A 20878-nucleotide genomic window follows, 5' to 3' on the forward strand; every position below is an offset into this window, starting at 1 on the left:
CACAACGACTTATAATGGAGATGGCATAAACTATTGAAGAACATTTAACAACAGAAAAGCATCTGATTGGCTAAGAGGCAATTAAATAACTTTACAGCAAAAGGTGTTGGACTAGCCTAGATAATCGATCTGCTACCTCTGAACCGAACAGCATACTCCTCTTTCACTGGATGCACGATTCATTAAAACATACAGATACATGTACACAGGCCTAAAACAAAGTAGCTGACACAGTATTTGGAAACCAGGAACTTAAAGTAGCAAGAGAGGGTTTGGGTTGCCTGGCAACAGTCAAATTTCACTTATGTGGTGGAACTAGTTGAGTGAATTAATCTGGTGTTGACTGCTGTATAGAAAACATTTCAAAATAAAGGTCTACATTTTGAACTGAATAGCAGCACTTCTTTTTAAATTATATAATTTATTTTATTTTATTTATAACGCACTTTAAATCTTAAAGTTCTTAAAGCTGTTATACATTTAAAACCCTGGCTTGTTGAGTCACTGGAGCAAAAACTCTTGTTGAACTGTGTTATAAAAAGCAATATTACACTTGAGGCTGTGCTGGATATCAGGAGGCTGTGATTGCTGTGAATGTTGAAAGACATTCTTACATGTATTCAGTTTGATCAGTTTCTCTCCAGCTGTGTAACATACATGAACCTATTCCACAATTTTTACCCATGAGTAATTTATTTCAACCTAAAAACAGAGCTTTCCATATTATACTCCACATCTTTCATACATCACAGCATTCAACATTTTAGATGTATTAGCAGTCAAGCACCAGTTGCTCACAACACATTCATTTCTCAGACATTACTTACAGTGTATTTCCCTCCTAAGCAGGCAGGATTAGCAGTTTAGCTCCAGCTTTTCCACATCTTATCAAACAGTTTTCATATTTAATATTTTTTTCTATTTCGGCGTGCAGCATTAGAAGTAAAACACCAGCTTTTCCAGTTTCAACATCTTTCATGAATTACTTATATTATTCACCTTTTTCTGATTTGGCATTAGCAGTAAAGAGCTAGCTTTTTCAGCATCTAGCATTCACAGCAGAAACTCTTCAGAAGATGAGTTCAGATGAGTTTCAGTATTTAGCCTGTGGCCTTGTGACGACGACACAATCACAGTAGTGTTGATATTCAGTACATCAACCCCAATGTGTGATATTACTGAAAAATGTCGAGGTTAGGTTCTTAGGAATTACATCTAATAAAATGAACATCCCCTTTGTTAATTCAATCTTTTTTTTATCTATATTTGTAGTTTGGTTTTCCATTGATAGACAAAGCACGAGAAGAAAACAAATGTTAAGTCACTCCATTATTTATTCTTAACGATTTAAATCAAAGTTCAGCTAACTTTTACTTGTTAGATATCCCTGAGCTTCTATGGGAGATGATTATTCTGTAAACTGAGTCATGAAAGTGAACATCTTCCCATGTCACCTTTCTGCCTCTGTCATGTCCCACAAGTGTGTTAGAATGAGACACGGTAGGAGTCATTGGGTTTTATTACACAGTTTAATCAACACACAAAGCTCAACGAGCCTCTCAGGTAATTCAATATACAGAGGTTTTGTGCAAGAAGAGTGGGTTCTCCTCACACCCAGAGCCCAAGCCAGTCCCATAGCCATTTAAGATGTTAGCCTCTAATTTACCAATAGCAAAAAAAAAAAAAAACAGAAAAGAAAAGAAAAACAATGCATCCTAAAGAGTTATGGGGGGGATGGGGAGAGGTAAAAAAAGAAAAAAAAGAAAAAAAAAAAGGTTAAACTAAGAAAAATAAAAAGCTTAAATACCTGGTCCAGAACCTTCACTTTGTGAATAAAGAAAAGTCGGTGGAAGTGGTGGGGTGGGGGATGACGTGTGTTTACATTTGTGCGTGAATGTGTATCGACTTGTGTGTACAAAGGGGTCATTTTGGGTGAGGTGTGGTGGGAGGAGTCAGGAGCAGGAGGTGGGGGGATAAATTCAAGTCCTTTCATAGAATCCAACAGAAGACCAAAATAGGCCATGTGATTTTTTTTTTTCTCCATTTTATATATCTTGCGATGATTTCTTTAATGTATTGTATAAAATACAGAGTGCCCTTCGACTCGCTAGCAAGAGTCGCTTTCCTCAATTGTCACCTCTAAAGATGGGAATTACAAGAACAGTAAAACAAGAAAGGGCACAGAGTGTAAAAATCCCTCCATCACGTGTGTCCCCAACCCTCCTACAAAAATGGGAAATAAAGAGAAAAGCCCCTCAAGATTTGAAAAAGGGGAAGTTTTATGGGCAGCGACAGCCCAGCTTGCATGGTGACAAAATGTAATGGAACACAGAGGTCAGGAGATGGGTTCAAAGGTCACATGGTAGGGAGGAGATGAAAAAAGGGGGGGCTGGGAAAGATGTGAACAACCATTGCAAGTTGGCTTTTTGTACACTGTAGGGTAGTCAAGTGAGCTGAGAGGCAGGAAGGGATGAGGGAGAAGGAGGCGTCCAACAGAGAGTGAGAGAGCGAAAATGTAGGGAGGTGGGGCGGAGGGAGTTTTTACAGGTACTCTGGTGAAGGGGAGGCGTGGCTCAAAAAAAGCACTCCACTGGAAACCAACAAGATCTTGTTTTAAACTTCATTTGTTTGAATGGTTTTTTTGTTTGTTTTCTCTTTACATCTGAAGCTCCCCTAACCTTATTATGTAGAGGTGGTTGGCCATGATTCTACCCCAACACTACATTGCATACTTTTGTGTCCATTCCCGAGCTATTTTGTTGTACCTGTGAAGAAGCAGAGATAGAGACATGCGTTAGTCTTTAATCCCAATAAAAACCTTCAAACACAAGGACATCACAGTTCAGCACTCAGCAGCTTCGTTTACAACGAAAAACCAGCAGTTATTCTGTTAGCCCAACAGTGACTGAGAGAATCCTAAAACTTTTTCACCTTACTTCTTATATTTATCAAGCTCGTTCATGCCTTTAGTGACAGGAGACAATCAAACTTCTTTAAAACTAATGACTTAACATGTCTGAAAAAAAGTTGTCAAGAGCAGGTTTTATTTGTGAAATCATAAATCAAAAAGGTAAAAAGTAACTCTGACTAAAGAAGAACTCCTCTTTATTGTCGCACACTGAGTAACAATGATAGTGAGCTGTCAGTTCATTTAGCAAAAACAAAAAGAGTGTGATGAAAACAGAGGGCAGTGTGGGACAGACTTTGGATTGCTGCTTCAACAGTCTCAGCTTCAGTACTGAATGTGTTTTAGCTTCTCATGACCAGTGTGCACACACTACTTCAATTTGTGTGAGCAGTCAGGATTTTGTTCTGGCTCAAAATGAGACGGAGTGCACATGTGCATTGTAAGAGGTCACGGCTCGGTCTGTAGAAAATAGAATCAAGAAGTCCTGGATTCATATTTCACAGTTCCTCTCATTTAGTAGTGCTAGTGACAGTTTGTTTTACCGAGTGTTATTTAGAACTGCCTGTGATCGTAGGTACAGCCTGTAGGGTATTAAATATTAAACCAAATAAAGAGGAAAACAAAGTGAGGCAAAATAAGAAGCAACAGAAATAAACATCTCCTGATTTAAAAATTTAAATAAATACAATGTAAAATATATGGTGATAAAACGTGTGCCTTTAGGAGCAATGCATCACATGTATGATTTATGAAGTGTGCAGTCACATCGTTGTTAGTGAACAGCGTGTGCAGCGGTTATTCATGCTCAATCACCGTACGCGTACGTCAGTGAAGGGTTCACCACGGACTGGCTTACGTGTGCACGGGATGAGACAGTGAACACAGGCTGGAGCACCTTTAAAACAAACTTGAAGCAGGGGTCCTCTACTGCTGGATAATGCACTCAAAGACTTCTAAATGTATTGGCTCCTGTAATGTCTTTGACTCCTTCTGCTTTCACACCCAGAGGCTAAGGGATAAGTTGTTTTGCTTAGCTCCAGTGATTAGCACATCTGGGTGATGTCATCCAAACGTTCATTAACATGTTTGACGTGTTTCCAAATACTCCTCTTTGAACCACACACACATTACACATTACTCATTACTCTTTTTCACTGTGTTCTTTTTTTGTCTGCTTCTTCTGGACTTGTTGTTTAGTAGCAGTTAGCGAACACGTACACTGCACTGTGTGTATGTGGAATGTTTCTTTTCTCCACTCAGACGTATTTGTCATTATGACTGCACGCACCAAGCCGTGACGTCCAAACCGTGACCGCAATGAATACAAATACTGTTCCAGGCCCAGTGATGAATCATTCAAAAAGACATCCTTGATGATTGTTGAGTATTATATTATATTATAAACCAATAAAAAACAAACTACCAAAATGAAGATGGAGCATCTGTCAGCAGCTAGCCTGAGACACTGACGGATCAGAACGAGCTCTACACAGACGTCTGGGATTTACATTGTTGTCACTGTGTGTTGTAGATTGTCTTATAAAGACTAACACTTAAATGATGCACAAAACAAAAGAGCTTACTTTTCCCTGTCCGTCTTGTAGATGCGGGCGATCTCAGGTACTAAGGGGTCATCCGGGTTTGGGTCGCACAGCAGAGAGCAGATGGACAGGAGGACTGGAATAGAGCAGGTGAAGCGTTAATCAATACAGACATTTGAAGATTCACTTTTCTTACGGTGGCCACCTGAGACTGATTCTGGGAGTGAGTTCCCACCCACTGAAGGCTCAGAAAGGAGCAGCTTACCTTTGGAGATGGTGAGAGCTGGAGACCACTGTGATCGCAGAATGTCAAGACAAATGCTGCCGTTGCTGTTGATATTTGGGTGGTAGATTCGTGTGGTAAATGCAACCTGATAACAAACGGAGCAAAATCAAATATGGGGGAGGGGATGAGAAAGACGAGCAGGTGAGAGACGCAACAATAAACTGATGTCAAAAGCTCTGGCATGTAGTTTGTGCTTCACTATTACTTTATTTATGCGAGTTGCTTCTTTTGGAAGTGTGCACTGATATCTTGGTTACCTTTGGCGGTTTGAAGGGGTAGTCTGTGGGGAAGTGTATGGTCAAGAAGAAAACCCCGCTCTGGTAAGGACTGTCGTTCTAATGAAGGACGGGGAAAAATGTCATTAGTTACTTGAATGAAAAAAGTGGCTGACTTAGTTGATCTTCTCTTTGACATTTTTTAAAGTAAGAAGTCTGTTTCACTTTTTTTAGCCCCTTTTGGGATTCTGTGGAAGTCAAGTGAAATTATACAAAAAATGCCAAGTCAATATTTCTTAACAATCTTACATGTGTACTCTGTCATCATTGTGTGAATGCTTCTACCAAGGAGAAACTTAAGAATGAGGATAATGGCTGTTACTGAGTTCATACTTACAGGTCCCATTATTGTGGCTTGCCAGTGAAACACTGAAAAAAAAAAAAAAAAAAAAAAACAACAGAGAAGTGGTTATGAAACACTGTGTTCACAATGTGTGGCTGAGAAGTGTTAGAATAAATAATGCCACATGAATAGAGCATGTTTATTTGTCCAGTTGAGTAACAGCCTCTTATATAAAGTGCAACCCTGCAGAAATATTTGAGGAAACAGATTTTTGTGATTTGCAAAAAGGAGGAGACTTCCTTTTAGATTCAGAAATCCTCATTGTGAACAATATCAAAACTACTAATTCAATTCAACTCTTGACCTTGACACAACGACAAAATAAATCACAATTTTATCGAGGAGCAATGTGTCTACTTGGAACCTCCTGTGGATATGAGGGAAAAATGACAGACTGCTTAACGGGGGGGGGGGGGGGGCAGCAGGGATCAGTGCCTGGTGTGTGTGCATGTCTCAGTGTGTGTGTACGTGAAGCTCCCCGTGTTTTTACAAGCCGTGCCTCAGAGCCCTGCGCGGGACTGTTTTCTTTGTCCCGCCTCCTCTGGATTTCTGACCATTATCGCCCACTCCTGCAGTGTGTGTCATCCACTCCCGCCAGCATCTGCAACATGTGTGTCCAATCCCAGCCGCAACCGCACAAATTCTGACTAAACACATTTAACGTCAAGAATACACAACTGTGTTCAGTTATATCAATGTGTTCACCAAAGTTAAAGCACCACACAGGACAAATAAGAGTTCCACTATTTAAAACAACTCTTCCTCCCTGAATGGAGCAAACAAAGACAGCTATCATCATGCCTAACTGCTCCAGAGCTGCTGATTTAACCCCTGGTTAGATGAATAATAGTAATGTCAAAGTCATATTAACAGGCTTTATTACAGGTCATTTATTTTGAAGTCATACAGAGGTGGGATTGTTTCACTGATCAGTGGAAAAATGTATGTGACATCCCTTAATAAATGCTGCAATGCAGTCACCACCTGCTCTCAGCAGACTCTTTTTTTCCACTATGTGGCTGTTAGTGCCATTGTTTGTGAATCCCATGCTTTTTGCAATGAGGCCGACTTTCCCCAAATGTCTTCATAATGGCTGAGGCTCCCTGTGTGGAAGGTGCAGTAAAGCCGCTGTGTGTTTTGTGAATTAGATGTCTTTTTGACTTATTTTGACAATTTAACAAACCCAAAAGACACGCACTTCTTTAGTGTACAGGGCTTCCTTTTTTCCCCCAGAAATCCCAGCACTGTTTCTATAATTAACAAATAGCAAGAACATTTAGGAGTCACCCACACTAGGACCAGTTGCCCCGTACCGTGCTGAAGCCCGACTGACCCCTCTCCCCAGTCCCATGAAGACCTGCACTCACGTTGCTCCAGGCCCAACGTGGGCAGAAAACCCTGTCTAGCTGTGGGAGTGTCACCCACCTGGGGGAGGGGTTACTGGGAAAATCACCAAACAGCATGTTAAAGCACACATGACCTGAGAAGTAGAGGAGGCAAATGACTAAAGGATGGATTTTTCTCATAACAGGGGGTTTTAGGGGGGCTAGGGAAACAGTGTTTGAAAAACACAATAGCAACAGTGGTGTTTCACCACTATATATATTGTGTATGACCACTGCTTCTCATTATTTCTGACTGAAGCAGACAGCCGGTGATCATTTTAGTGGGGAAGAAGCGTCAAGCTCGCTTCGAGGTACACCCCTCAGGAATAGCCTCTGTTTGAAGTAAACATTGCTTAGATGATCTTTTCTTACACAGACTTTGAATTTGTCTCTTTTATTTAACTTGAGATGCCCTGATGATCCATAAACATGCATGTGGTCCTACCTATATGCAAATCATGTCCTGAAACTCAAACACAAGAAAATGGTGAGCATCCACTCACCCCTAAAAAGCATTACTCTTTCCCAAATCAATGACAAGAGATGTGTTATTGTCATGCTACTTTCAATTGGGTGAAGTAACTGGAATAAACTACTTCTAGTTAAGAGGGATGACAAGTTCAATGTTTACTGTTACTGGCCGTAAAGTTGTTTTTGAATAAACTCTTGAATAAGTTGGACAATAAAGCACAATTAAAAAAAAAAAATACATAACCCAACCTATCATATAAAGGGAAATGTATTTATTAGATTTATTCTACCTAGTTTGTAGAATGACTATTACAGATTTAGTTTGCATGCAGAATGGCCTATATTAAAAACCATACATGATATTGGTATATCGTACAATAAAATGCTTCTAAAATTCCTAATGCTAATGTGAAACAGTGAAAACAAAAAAAGGCTGACTGGTTGGAAAATGACTGTTACATTACAGTACTGTGACTCAGTAGACTAAAAGGTAAAGCTAAAGGGAGAATTTTGAATTTCGGCAATCCACATCTTATCTTTTTGTTGATGTTTGGCTATAAACCGAAAGTAGTGTTCTCAAATGAAAAGAAAGGCCCTGCTGTCTGTTACATGTCACATTTATCCTCAATGTTGTGAATCTTATTTATGGAAATTGTCAAAAAAAAAAACAACTGACCTGAACGCAGTGGAGGCAAACATTAAAATAACTAACAGAAATAAGCTTTATTCTCCATGAAAGTCTTTTGTAGGTCATATCGATGTATCAGCGTTCATTTCAGTGTTTCATAACCAGATCAAAAACTCCTGACGGTAACCATTAAGCTACGTTTATAAATCCGCCCTTTGTGATGAATTTTGGTGGTGGGATCAATCCCTCAATATGAAAGATGTAATTCAGGCTCTGAGGCTGGTCAACATGAAAGCAGTGTGCCTCATTTAAATGAGTGGTAAGACGTGTTACCACCACTGCTATTATGTTTACTGAAGAGTGTGAAGTTATGCATCTTTACCCTGGTGCCACTGCATAGACCTAATCTCAAGCCCTGACCAATCTGAACTATTACTGTATAAGAAACGCTAAACAGCCTTGATGGCGTTGGCCTCAGCCAATGCTTGCCCTGCATATGGCAGGTGCCTGATTAATTCCCTGCTTACAGAAACTGTGTGCGAAAGCCTAGCATTGGCGGCCTATGTCATACAGAATTCTCCTCCCCATGAGGTATCTGGGTTTATATGGTTTTCAGAAGGTCTGTTGATTAGGATTGTGCAATAAGGCAGTGGTATGTATTTCATACTTAAGTTGTATACGTCTTTTTTCTATGGTGTTTTCCTGTGTAAGGATCAAGTCATTTTTAATGCCTAAGCTCGCCCCTGCAAAAGTAGTTGACCCACCACAACAAGTTTCCCTCAAAGAATCTTTGAAGTATATCGTAGAAATCCAATCAAGGTGGCGTTCATACAGACTGTTTGTAAAAATGCTTTGTTTAGGTTCAACACCGCAGTTTAGTTAAGCATACTACGGTAGGAAACGTTTTGCCCCCTTGATGAGCAGATGCAGCTTATGTATTGCCAGTTCAAGACGGGAAACTTAAGCCCTTAGTGATGTCTTGCATGCAACGTCAAACGCGCAGGTGGAATGGTGGGGTGAAGTCGTGCTGCTCCTGAGTTGGCATCAGAGGTAGTAAGGTAGACGTAACAGGGGGGACAGCGGCCATGTATATATAAATGCTAAATGGACTTCTGACTACTCAAAGCACCTTTACTGTACACCACAGATCACACCTACACATTGACACACTGATGGTAGAGGCTGCTGTGTAAAGTGATCATCAGTAGTAGCTAATACTGTTCATACACATTCATACACCAAAGACAAAGCAGCGGGGGCAACTTGGGGGTAAGAGTGTGGCTAAGGACACATCGACATGTGGCTGCGGGAGCTGAGGATTGAACACCTGACCTTTCTGTTGAGGTACAGGTGACCCACTAAGTCCAGAGTTGACAAGATGAAGCTGTGCTGTGTCTATGTCAGAATGTGTGTTGAGGCTCCCGCTGTGTGTTCACTAGTGAATATGTCATGGTAATGTTGGAACACATTCGAATCCCCCTGTTAGTACATGTTAGGGATGGGTCATGATTTGCAGTTATTCGAATAGTCATACATTAAGTTAGAACATTGTTTGAGAGTTTACAATACCACAGCGTAGTGTATTCAGATGATTCACAGAGGTGAAGATGAGACATAACACAGCTCTGTCTGTCTGTCTTAATTCTATGCACAGCCCACTATTATAAATCAGGGAGGTGATTGGCAAACAGCAAGCAGGAACAACAAAATGTTGTTATTTATGTCTGATGTCACCCTTGTCTATAAGTAAAAATAGACACTAGTAATTATTTATTTATTTAAATTCACAATAAATGTTTCCAAGGACATCTACAGGGAGCGGGATTTTTTTAAACACTACGCATTTAAATCTTTTATTTTTTTAATAAAATATGGTTCATGAATGCCTATGTGATAAATCTCTATAAGATCTATGCATAATGTAATAAGAGTAAGGTCCAGACCTGCTGTTTTGTAGAGTTTCCTGAGACAACATTTGTTATGAATTGGCATTACAGAAGAAAATGCCTCTGAGAATAGTAAATGGATTGGACATGTGTGGTGCTTTTATAGACTTCTGACCACTTAACGTTTTTTAACACGACATTCAATCACTGATGTCAGAGGCTCCTACTTAAAGCGCCCAACTGCCCTCAGTATTATTCCATTCACACACCTGGCTAAACAGCTGGAGCTTCAACATGTGATAGCAGGTGAGAGACGACCAAATCTACCACTGAGCCACGGCCTATGATAGCCTATGATATTTTAGTCCATATTTACTTCCTCATTACAACAGCTTAAACAATAGTCATTTAAGATGTGTATTGAAAGCTTAAGTGAAATTGACACAAATCCAGAGTTGAAACATTATTTAAAAAATAAAGCAGTATTTCAAAAGAGCATCAGCTTGATCTTCTTACTCAGACATGGATTTAGATCAACGCACTAAATCTTGCACGACAAAAGTCAGAACCTTTAGTTATAAATTTATAGTCTTTTTTTTAGTTATGAGCCTTCAAATGAATTTCAGATGAGGGTCGTTGTATAACTATTTGGTTACATTTTTTCCCCACGTTGAAACATAAATTAATAGTAACATTTATGGGAGTGAGCCGTTCTGACATATCTTGATTACATGGGAAACACTAAATAGTCCTAGAAGCTTTTTACACTCTGGGTAGTGCATGGATATAAATGAAACGTTAATATAAGTGATACTCTTGTTGGAAATCAAGTTATCCAGTCAAAGATAAAGACCCAGAGTTAGTGTGATGAACTCACTGTCATCTCCTACTGGTCCTGCAGAACACTGGGCCGGTGGGTCCCTTGCCAAGTCGTTCAACTCCTGAGACAAACAAAAGTCAGACGATCAGATTCTGCAGAATGGGGCGATAAATTAAAGTATTTCCAAAAACAGTTACCTACATAAGAGAAAAAGTCAACTACATCCAAACTATAAAGAGAACCACAAGGTGAACCTTTTTAATAATCTGATCTGATAATAATATCCATAAAGAATCGTAATGTTTTAATATCTCTTAACAGGAGCAGTAAGACACATTTATATAGTTAAGTGTTTGTAAACATGTAGAGATGCAGATGACAAGTCTTATTAAAATACTTACAAACTTAAACACTACAGTAGCACAGTAAGCTTTTAGGTAAAGGTAGTTCTGCAGGTATAGCAAGGTGTGGTACTTGAAACAACCCAATGGAGACTGAGATCATAAGTCAACAGAGGTTTATCTATAAGTCACACAGTTTGATGAATTAGCTGAAAGCTTGTTGAATGTTATGATAATGTTCACTTAGCGAACATGCTAGTTGCTTTGGTAATCAGCCACATGGCTATGCGACTCAAACACTTTGTAGAAACATGATTATTATATCATATGCTAAACATTCCTGAGGGAAATAATCTGCAACATGACAACGACAAACAACATGTTATGTAATAAAACACAGTGTAAAGATATGTTAATGATGATCTGCTGCTGTCACCATCATGGCAGGGCGACGCGTGGGGCCTGCTTCTTATTTAACACCAGAGACATAATGTTAGTGCTAACAAAGCCTTTACTCTGTTAGATTTTTACTGTCAAGTACCAACAATAAGGTCAACAAAACAACAATAGCGCACATGTTTTTCACGACTATCTAATAGTTTACATCACAGAGAAAATAAAATGTAATTGTAACAGAGCAGGGATATACGCTAGCTTAAGATAATGTGAAAGCAATCATTAAGTGTGGGCTATTTAAATGATAATGTGATGCATAAGGCTGTTATCTGCAGGGAAACAGTGTGTAAATGATAATTCACGGGAGTGTTTCACATAAGCTAACGTTAGCGTCGCTGCTAGCTCGTTAGCTTATCTGTCAAATCAAGAGGCGAGTACAGCTAGCTGTAATATTTATAACAGCGGTCAATAATGTACAATACATTATCTGTCGTGCATCTTGGTTTCCAGAATGAGATCATTTTCTACCTTTTATACACGATAAGACACGTTTGTTCAATGTAACCGTGACACTGTTAGCTAGCTTGAGCCGCAGTTAGCGTCTCTTACTGTCGTCACCCGCTATTAAGATCCCGTTAGCTCAAACTAACTCACAGGTAATGACTCAATATTCCCCTTTTTCACCCAATCTAATTAATTTGGCAACAACTAAGCAGATTGGCAACCTTTGCACCCATCGTGGGAGGAAAGTGCGAACCCCGGGGCCTCGTCGCTGACTTTCTTACCTTGTGAATTCTTTTCAGAGCCATTGTTGTGCTAGCGGTTCTGTCAGGGAAACGTGCAATTAAAATGGCGATTGATGTCACTCTCCGTGGGTAATACTACGACTCTGTTATCATAGAACAACCTTCACTGTTACATTCACTTCACCCGATCAGCTACCAAACGAAACCACCAACAAAATCTCGAGATGAAACTGAAAGATAGAAATGGTAGAACCGCGGTCCTTCCTCCTACTGCAGCGGCTACCAAATCACTGCGGCCTGCGTCCTGCCAGCAGCAACAACCAAGAGACTTCCGGCCCTGACTCTTCACAATAAGAGCTGTTGTCGGTAGTCATTTAAATTACAGCACAATTGAGCGACAAAATCTATAAATAAATAAATGGAAAGAAATAAATGTAGAAATAAATGTAGAAATAAATAAATGTGGAAATAAATACATGTAGAAATAAATACATGTAGAAATAAATAAATATGTAAATAAATAAATGTAGAAATAAATAAATGTGGAAATAAATACATGTAGAAATAAATAAATGTAGAAATAAATAAATGTGGAAATAAATACATGTATAAATAAATAAATGTGGAAATAAATACATGTAGAAATAAGTTTAAGACATTTAATTATTTATGTCCCATTTATTTACCAGTTTTTATTTATTTATTCACGCATTTAATTATTTATTTATTTATTTATTTATTTATTTATTTATTTATTTATTTATTTATTTATACTTCTGTCAGATCTCGTCCTCCATAAAAATCAACCGCAAGACATGATAAATCACTGACTGGCCCACATGGTAATCAACTAACATGAATAACTTAATACTGTAAATGCAACTCTAAGAGACATTTATGTAAAGTCTTGACAAATGAGAACCAATATTGGGTTATTACCACCTCTTTTTTAGATCCAATAAACTTTGCTTAATAAGATTTTATATAGTTAATAAATAAATAAAAAACACTCCGCAACCATTTTAAAAGAATCACATTGTGAGCAATATAATTAACCGCATATAACAGGTAAATATCATTATTTTATTCTGAAGGGCAGCCCCCAAAGCCGGAAGTCTTGTTGTTAAAACGCATCCCTCACTGCGATAGAGAGTCCTACACCGACATGCGCACGTAAAGAGCTCGCAGTGTACGCTAGGCATGAAGTACTGAAACTGGTATCGCTGTGGCTCAGAGCATGGGGCCGCAAGACTGGGTTCATAGTGTCTGGACAGGTCCATTATGTCTAACCACCACATATTTATCAAGGGTCATAGTCTGGGACCAGTGCTTAGACGTTTTGCTTCATCAGTTACAATGTATTTTACTTAGGCCTATTTCGAGACAATAAAACCCATATGGTTGCAATATTTAAGTGCATTATGTTCTAGGCTACAGATACATTTTACTCTGGGTTTGCAAACTGCAGAGAGATATAACAGAAAATTAAGAATCAGAAACAGTATGTCTATTTGACTCAAAAAACATTATGGGTTGTAAAACACTTAATTTTGTATGTAGGGTTAAATGTTAATGTTGAACCTAAATGTTAAATCTATATATGATATATATAAATCCAAATGTGAAATATTAAATCCATATGTCAAGTCTAACTTTTTAATCAAAATCGAATTGGGTGTCCAAGTGCTAAAATAATCATTTACAGATTATGCAAATCATATGATACCATGCCTGATGTTACATTCCATTAGCCTCAAAACTGGGATGTCAGAGCTGTGAATGACGTCACACCAGTGTTAAGCGCGTGGAGTTGTGAGGTGGCAACAAGTCAGACAAGCAACATGAGTCCCCTTGTTTTGTTAGCTTATACCAGGTGATAACAACACAATGTGTGAAAATAACATGACAACATGTCCACAGACAGAATCTGCACGATAATATCAGTGTGATGGATTTAATTCAAAAAGAGTACGTCGCTAATAAACACAATACAGCTTTATCGTTACTTTTGATGCACAAAGCGGATATGTTGCATTATAGCTTTGGCTACTGAAGGTTCTCCAAGTTTCCAAGTTGGGGGCGTTCCTGATTATGTATCAGACTGGAAACTCTAAATTTCCAAGATCAAATGAAACCCACCATTTGCACGCAGCCACACCCACACCAATGACCATGGATCAGGTGAAACGAGGAGGAGGAAAGGAGTGTTGAGGACCCAAGCATGGCTGTCAGGAGGAGAGATATAAAGGGCTGTTTTGGCAGGTGTCTGGTCTACTGGTTTACATTTAACATTAAGCTTTAAGAATTAAAATTTAGATGAGCATTTAGATGTATTATTTTCATTTATTTTTACATTTAGATTTAGAAATAACACAAAGATTTAGATTTACCATTTAGATTTAGATTTTAAATTTAGATTTAGCATTTACATTTAGATTCAGTCCATCTATCCATCATCTATCTATCTACCTGTCTGTCTGTCTATCTATCTATCTATCTATCTATCTATCTATCAGTACATATCGGTCAATCGATCAACCAGTTATCCTCCTAAGTCATTAAATGACACTTTGCTGGTCAACGCCTATACATAATAACAATAATAATAATAATAATAATAATAATAATAATAAGTTATCCCCCAAGAGGAAAGAACAAAGTCAAGCACTTGGGAACAGCGTCAGCAGCAATGTGATGAGAGGTGGACTCATTGTGCCTTCATCTTTAGTGCAATTGGTCAAATAACTCCATGATATGAGAACATTTCATCTACCAAAACTATACCAGACTACAGTAATCATTCACATTTTAAAAATGTTTACATTGATACATGAAGCACAAGTTAACTGAGCCTCTTTGTATTCAAACAAATGAATAAGCATACAGCTTAACTATCAAGTCTAACAATGATGCAGAATTCTTTATCAACCACATTTTGTAAAGGATTTAAAGAATGATTAATGTAATCTTATTGTGCTCTTCTCTGTTCTTTTTCATACTAATATTTGAAAAAGTCTTGATATGCAAAGGCTCAAAGTGTATCTTTGCCTATGTGCACCGGATGCCCATATCTAGATGTTGTATTTGAGATGTATTTACTGGCCCTTTTCCAGAGACCCTGGGATGTAAAATGGCCACTTCTTTGGGGCCCCCTTCTGGCCAAACTATGTCTCTCAATACTTACTATTCATGTTTGCTTCTGAGCTTGTGCCTAGATGGCCAGGAGGACAAACTTGCTATCATTTTGTGTCTGTTTGGGAAAACATATTTATATACTATTAATACAATTTATTGTTGTATTTAACAATAATTATATCATACAAATAACATGTATTTCTCACTATAAAATTTGGCCCATCTTGAGAACATCTTGTGTTTTGTACCCATTCAAAGATCATTGATGACATTTGATCAACTGCCTCATAGTCTTTAACCTAAGGCAAATGCAAAAAAAACATAGTCTAAAAAAAACTCAAAAACTGGAAGATGAGACAGTTAATAAATGCTTACATGAATGGTATGAGCCCTCGTTCATACTATTTGTGCTAATACAGGCACACCTTCCGGCACCTGCGCACATTCAATACGTAAAGTGGATGATGAGGGGGGAAAACCCAATTCATGTTTCCACAGGATGGCAGTAGTGACATAAAGTGACTAGTACAGATTGTGTTTGTGTGAACGTATATATAGCCCATGTGTGTGTGTGTTTGTGTGTGCGTGCGTGTGCGTGTGCGCCCATTCCTGCGTGTGCGCGAAATCTGCGTGGGAGTTCCTTCTTTCGCCATTCCGGGGTGTTGCCAGCTGAACGTTTGCAGAGGCGTGCTGAAGATGTAGAGGCTGCTCGTATCTTTCTCCAAGGCGTCACTTCGCCCTCTCACCTCCAGAGTCTGAATACCCCACCCCCCTCCTTCACCCCACCCACCAACATCATCTTGGCTAAACTAGAACCCCCCCCCCCCACACACACACACACACATACACCACCACACTCCCCATCAAACAGCACATTTGGGATCCAAGCATGCACCAACAGCAACTAGATTTCCGATTATCCTCCCCCAAAGTCACCGCAGGCGCAGCAGCAGCAGCAGGCTTCCCCCGTCCGAGACTGTACGGAGATTCCACCGAGTGATGCCACTGACTGCTGCAGCAAGAAATACACCAAGCTACCGCACATACTCTCGTCGCCTGCCGGAGGACCCGACACCACAGTCTCGGCCCCTGACAGAAGAGAGAGCCCCCTCCCCGCCCCCCTCGGCTCCGCTCCCGTCCTGACTCCAGGATGTCCGACAGCATCGCAAGTCCCGCCGATCGGTTGATCAAATGTAGGCATGCCAAATCCTGCATGGCCATTCAGAGCTATCTCTGTGCCAATATTACTGCTGTTAATCTTCTGTAGGTTTTTTTTTATTTTTTATTTGCATTCTTGTCATACACCAGTGTCTCTTCTACGCACGGTTTTTTTTGTTCAGACTTCATCCCTTTAATCAATCTATTCTCCCGCCTCATAATAAAAAAAGCCTATGTGACTTGCGAGTCATGCATGTGTTTCTGAACCTTTTAGTGGAAGGAGGTGGGGATGGAGGGAAAGTGAAAAGATGGTTGGAGGAGGAGGTTATCCAGAACTATACGCCATAATCAGGGTCTTCCCTCATAAAACTATTAGAATTCACGCCCTCACCGAGGCATTGCCCCATTTTCTAACGGGGGGGATGTCTCTTCCTCTATGTATAGCAAATGTTAATGTGCGACACCCTGTGCTGCATGATCTCCATTTACGCGCTCCACTCCTAGCGGTGGTTTCGTGTTACTGAATTATACTCAACAGAGACACAACCGGGAGAGTGGTAGAGGGAGGAAAAGGCAGGGGGAGAGAGAGAGAGAGAGAGAGAGAGAGCGAGAGAGAGAGAGAGAGAGAGAGAGAGAGAGAGAGAGAGGAAGATGAGCATCTTGTTCCAATGAAACAACCAGCAGTGTGACGATGACAGCGAAAGGCAGACATAAAGGTAAATAAATGTTACGAATATCTTGCGATCTTTGGTGTTGTGATTCTGTTGTAGATGTTAAAGGTGTCGCGGAATGATGTTGCATGAAAGCAACGATGCAAAGAGAGAGGGAGGTTAAAATGCTATTGGGGGCTTATTACTTGAAGGGACCTACAATTTCGGAGTTTTCTGCCTCATAGTGCCCATATGGACTGTACTATGTCCTGGCTATGGCTGTGCACATCTCAGTGTTGGCCCCGGTGTTGGATGTGCTGCCGCCGCCTCTACAGGGTGGCCTACATTTTCGATGTAGTTTATTTTCTTTCACAGAATCAGAAAGAAAGTCAGGTTAACAAATGGTTGAAATGGCTAGAAGGCTGAAGACATTGTCCAGGCCGAGTGCGCACCTTCATGTCTGGGAGATTGGTTGTAATGGTAAAGGCAATTAAAAGAACATAAGCCTAGTATTTCCTATAATGCCGCTTAGTGTACATAATGGATTTACGAAGTGTTTTAAGTCGACGTTTTCAGGAAGGCCTGAATGTCAGTTACAGAGTGTGCTTCTCGTGAGTATCATTCATTCAGGTCTCCATTCAGGTCTCCCTGGCTTCCCCCTCTTTTACCCACATATTGTCAAATAATAAGACACAATTTTATTTTGGGATGCTGCACTGAATATCAGAGCCCATTGCCCGGCGAGGATTTTTGCATTGAGCCCTAATGGTGTAATTGCATCACTGGATTATGGAATATTTAATGTGTTTATGAGAGTGTCTGTTCCTGCTTTACGCGTGGGCGGCTATAGGGGAGTCGAGGAGGGGCTCCTCTCGGGTTGTGATCCAAGGAGCTTGCACAGATTGTCGTGCTTATCGGGTCACAGCGAGGCATGGCATGTCAGCAGCGCTTCCAAACACGCAGCCCCGTCACATGCAACAAAGCCTGGGTTTGCCGTCTCTCCCACTGGTTCCCCTTAATATACTCTCAAGGTCTCTCTGCCGGAAGAAGCGGAGCTGACAGTAGGATGCGTGGCACGGGCATGCCCCGGTATTCCGTGCGCGCTTCGTGCTTGAAAGGGGGTGGAGTGGGCTGGGGGCGTGGGGGCTCTTGCAGTTTTTGCACGTAGGACATCAAGACTGCATGCGCCTTCAGCGTGGCTGGACTTGTACAGTACGTGTGTAACCACATGGATGCAGTAGTGCAGGGGCTGTGGCTAAAAATGTGGATCCCGTGAAAAAGTCAGATCAAACCTGCTCATCACTGACCCCTCATCCATCCAGTGTTAACCTTCTTTACCCATCAATATGCAGCTCTCTTCTGTGTGTCACATTATGTTCTGGTTTGTAGGTGTCTTGTAACACAGACGGTCCACAGGAACGAATACATACATCTGAAGTAAACATGCAGCAAAACAAGACAAGTCATCAGCTAGGTGAGATTGATTTAGTGTGGAGTGTGAAGGGAGGGAAGGAAGGGGCATCAGGCATCACTTTCTGTGGATGGACTGTTCCTGGTAGTTCCCCACATTATTGATTTTAGTGAGAGAGATGAATGCACAGAGATGGAGCCAAAGGACACAGCATAGTAGGAGGAATGGACAGAGAGAGGCAAAGAGTGTGGGGGCGAGGTGAGTGAGAGAGGTGAGGAAGGAATGGATGTGACAAGGCCATGGAGGAGGCTGAAGGGAAAGAGAAGGAAGGCAAGGGGGGGGGGGTGGAGTGATTAAAAGAAAGACAAGGTAATGTTTCATACTTCTGAGTGGTTGGACAGCATATTCTCAGTTAACCAATGGACTTCTCACACTTTTGTGAATCACATATCATGAAGACACATTTGTGTGTGAAAAACCAGCAGCTTTATAGTCAATCTGAGAATGTGACTTTTACTTAAAAGTGTAATTTCTTTGTTGAAACATATTATAAGTTCTGCCTCTGATTTCTCAAACCAGGACCTTGACTGTTTCCACAACTGGACAACATGGAATCTGTTTATCGTTGGTAACAGATGAATGATCACTACAAGTCTATGCACCAGTATTCACTGTTGTCAAAGCCAAACCTGTGACTGTGTCAACACCAAGCAATCTTAGATGTGTACCTTCCACCCTACCACCATGACAGTGTTACCAGTAAATGTCAAAGTCAAAGTCAACTTTATTGTCAATTTCAAAATATGCCAGACATACAGTGGAATCGAAATTGCGTTTGTCTCCGTCCCACGGTGCAATACAACCAAAATAAGGTAAAATAAGATAAGGTAAAATAGATCAAATAAAATGAGGTAAAATAAGATAAATAATATTTACAGTAATACATTCTAAATTGTGCAAAAGGTACAAAACAAAATGGCAAATAAAATAAAATAAAAGAAAATTTAAAGAAAAAGTAAACTTGTGCAATATGTGCAATGTGCAGTAAACTGAGTGTACTTTTGAATAGATAGCTTCAGAGTTATTAGTCCAGAGTTCTTGGTGGCAAACGGGAGAGGGTTTCAACGTCCAGTGTGAAGTGTAGTGAGAGTAGGCACAGTACAGTAGCTGAGGAGGGTAGCTCATAAAGGCCTTCAGGGTAGGATTAAAGTATGACACAGTAGGCCTTACACATAGACGCCTTGAAAAAGGTAAAAGCATAATCTCAAAAGTACAACTGTCAAAAAAATACATCATGACAGTATTTCAGAGCAATGACATTTGAAAAGTCTAACACTGTCAGTACTATCACTTTAGCACATTGAACATATTGGGGAGGTTTGTGAGTGAGGTTCAGAGTTTAAGGCGCACATGAAAACCCAAAGATACCCAAGCATTACGATAACTCATAACAACCTCTGGCTTGTAGACCTTGCTCCCAGCAGAAGCACAGATGTGATAAGTAACAATGAAGATGGCTGCATTCCACATATCAGCTACTTTCAGCATCCATGAATCGTGCAAGCTAGCTGGCTCACAGTCATGGGTTACTGGGACACTCACAGAGCTTGGAGCTTTCTTTGCTGTGAAACAGATTGATTGCCATTCTTATCCTGGAGTGGTACAACCAGTAAATCCACAACAAGCCTGAACAAATAGAAGGATCAAGCTTGGTAGCAGCTTGATATATCTTAGGACTAGCTTATTTTCCCCCCATTTCTTGTCATTTTAATCGCAGTGCCTTTGTGCTGTATTCATGTCTGTGGTAACATTAACAAACGCCCCTGTTTTCTTAATGTGGTTGGAGAAGATTTCTGAAACCTACACTATATTACATATCCATAAAATAATATGTAGGGCAGACCAGATCTAAATGGTGACGGTACATACTTTATTTTATTAGTCACGTCGGTACTTGAAATTTACAAATTTTATATCATACTGTAATACAATGCAGAAATTCTAATAATTGATTTATATATAATATAAATCAACTCCTTTCTGCTACCTAACCAATAAAAATGGATGATTATAGATGTCATAAAGTTAGAATGTATTATTTTCCATTAGAGCCCAACCAATTGATCGGGCAGCCGATAATATCGTCCGATATTATCATATCAAATGACTATCGGTATCCGCTAATTTTATTGCAGATATGCACCGATATCACTGGATTTATTTTCATTTGCGTTTCATTGTATTACACTAGCAGTTCACTTTGACCAGTGAAGGGCGCTATATGGACTATAAAAAGCATAATCACTCTCCAGAGTGTCAAGCAGTGATGCACGTTCATGCACAGTTACTTTCCAGTCGAGTGTCTTGGTTGTATATCTTTTACACAAGTGTTTGATCTGAGGGATCAAAATGAAAAATGTGTACATCTATATCTATCTATATGGATCGAACATAGATCTAACAAAGGTATTGGTCGATATTTTAGAATGGATTTTTTT

At 39.9% G+C, this 20878-nt stretch overlaps 2 protein-coding genes across 4 annotated transcripts in view; one reads left to right on the forward strand and one right to left on the reverse strand.

Moving 5' to 3' along the window:
* Positions 1-1501: 1501 nt before the first annotated feature.
* Positions 1502-12346, reverse strand: ube2d2 (ubiquitin-conjugating enzyme E2D 2 (UBC4/5 homolog, yeast)). The gene is made up of 7 exons (XM_061048845.1): positions 12066-12346; positions 10601-10664; positions 5348-5379; positions 4993-5070; positions 4715-4820; positions 4492-4585; positions 1502-2765 (listed from the first exon to the last, which is right to left on the reverse strand). Exons 1-7 carry the CDS (start codon positions 12087-12089, stop codon positions 2720-2722), a joined length of 444 nt encoding a protein of 147 aa, XP_060904828.1. The 5' UTR covers positions 12090-12346; the 3' UTR covers positions 1502-2719.
* Positions 12347-16014: 3668 nt separating this feature from the next.
* Positions 16015-20878, forward strand: part of ppp3cb (protein phosphatase 3, catalytic subunit, beta isozyme) — a 42877-nt gene continuing 38013 nt past the window's right edge. For 2 of the 3 annotated variants that reach the window (XM_061048852.1, XM_061048854.1), the window contains exon 1: positions 16015-16354. In XM_061048852.1, the coding sequence (XP_060904835.1) occupies positions 16312-16354 (43 nt within the window). In that variant the 5' untranslated portion in view covers positions 16015-16311. Of the gene's footprint in view, positions 16355-16886; positions 17036-20878 lie in introns of those variants that run through there. The other variant, XM_061048853.1, reaches the window with a different exon arrangement.

Source organism: Labrus mixtus, chromosome 10 (genome assembly GCF_963584025.1).
Source record: "Labrus mixtus chromosome 10, fLabMix1.1, whole genome shotgun sequence".
Lineage (NCBI taxonomy): Eukaryota > Metazoa > Chordata > Actinopteri > Labriformes > Labridae > Labrus > Labrus mixtus.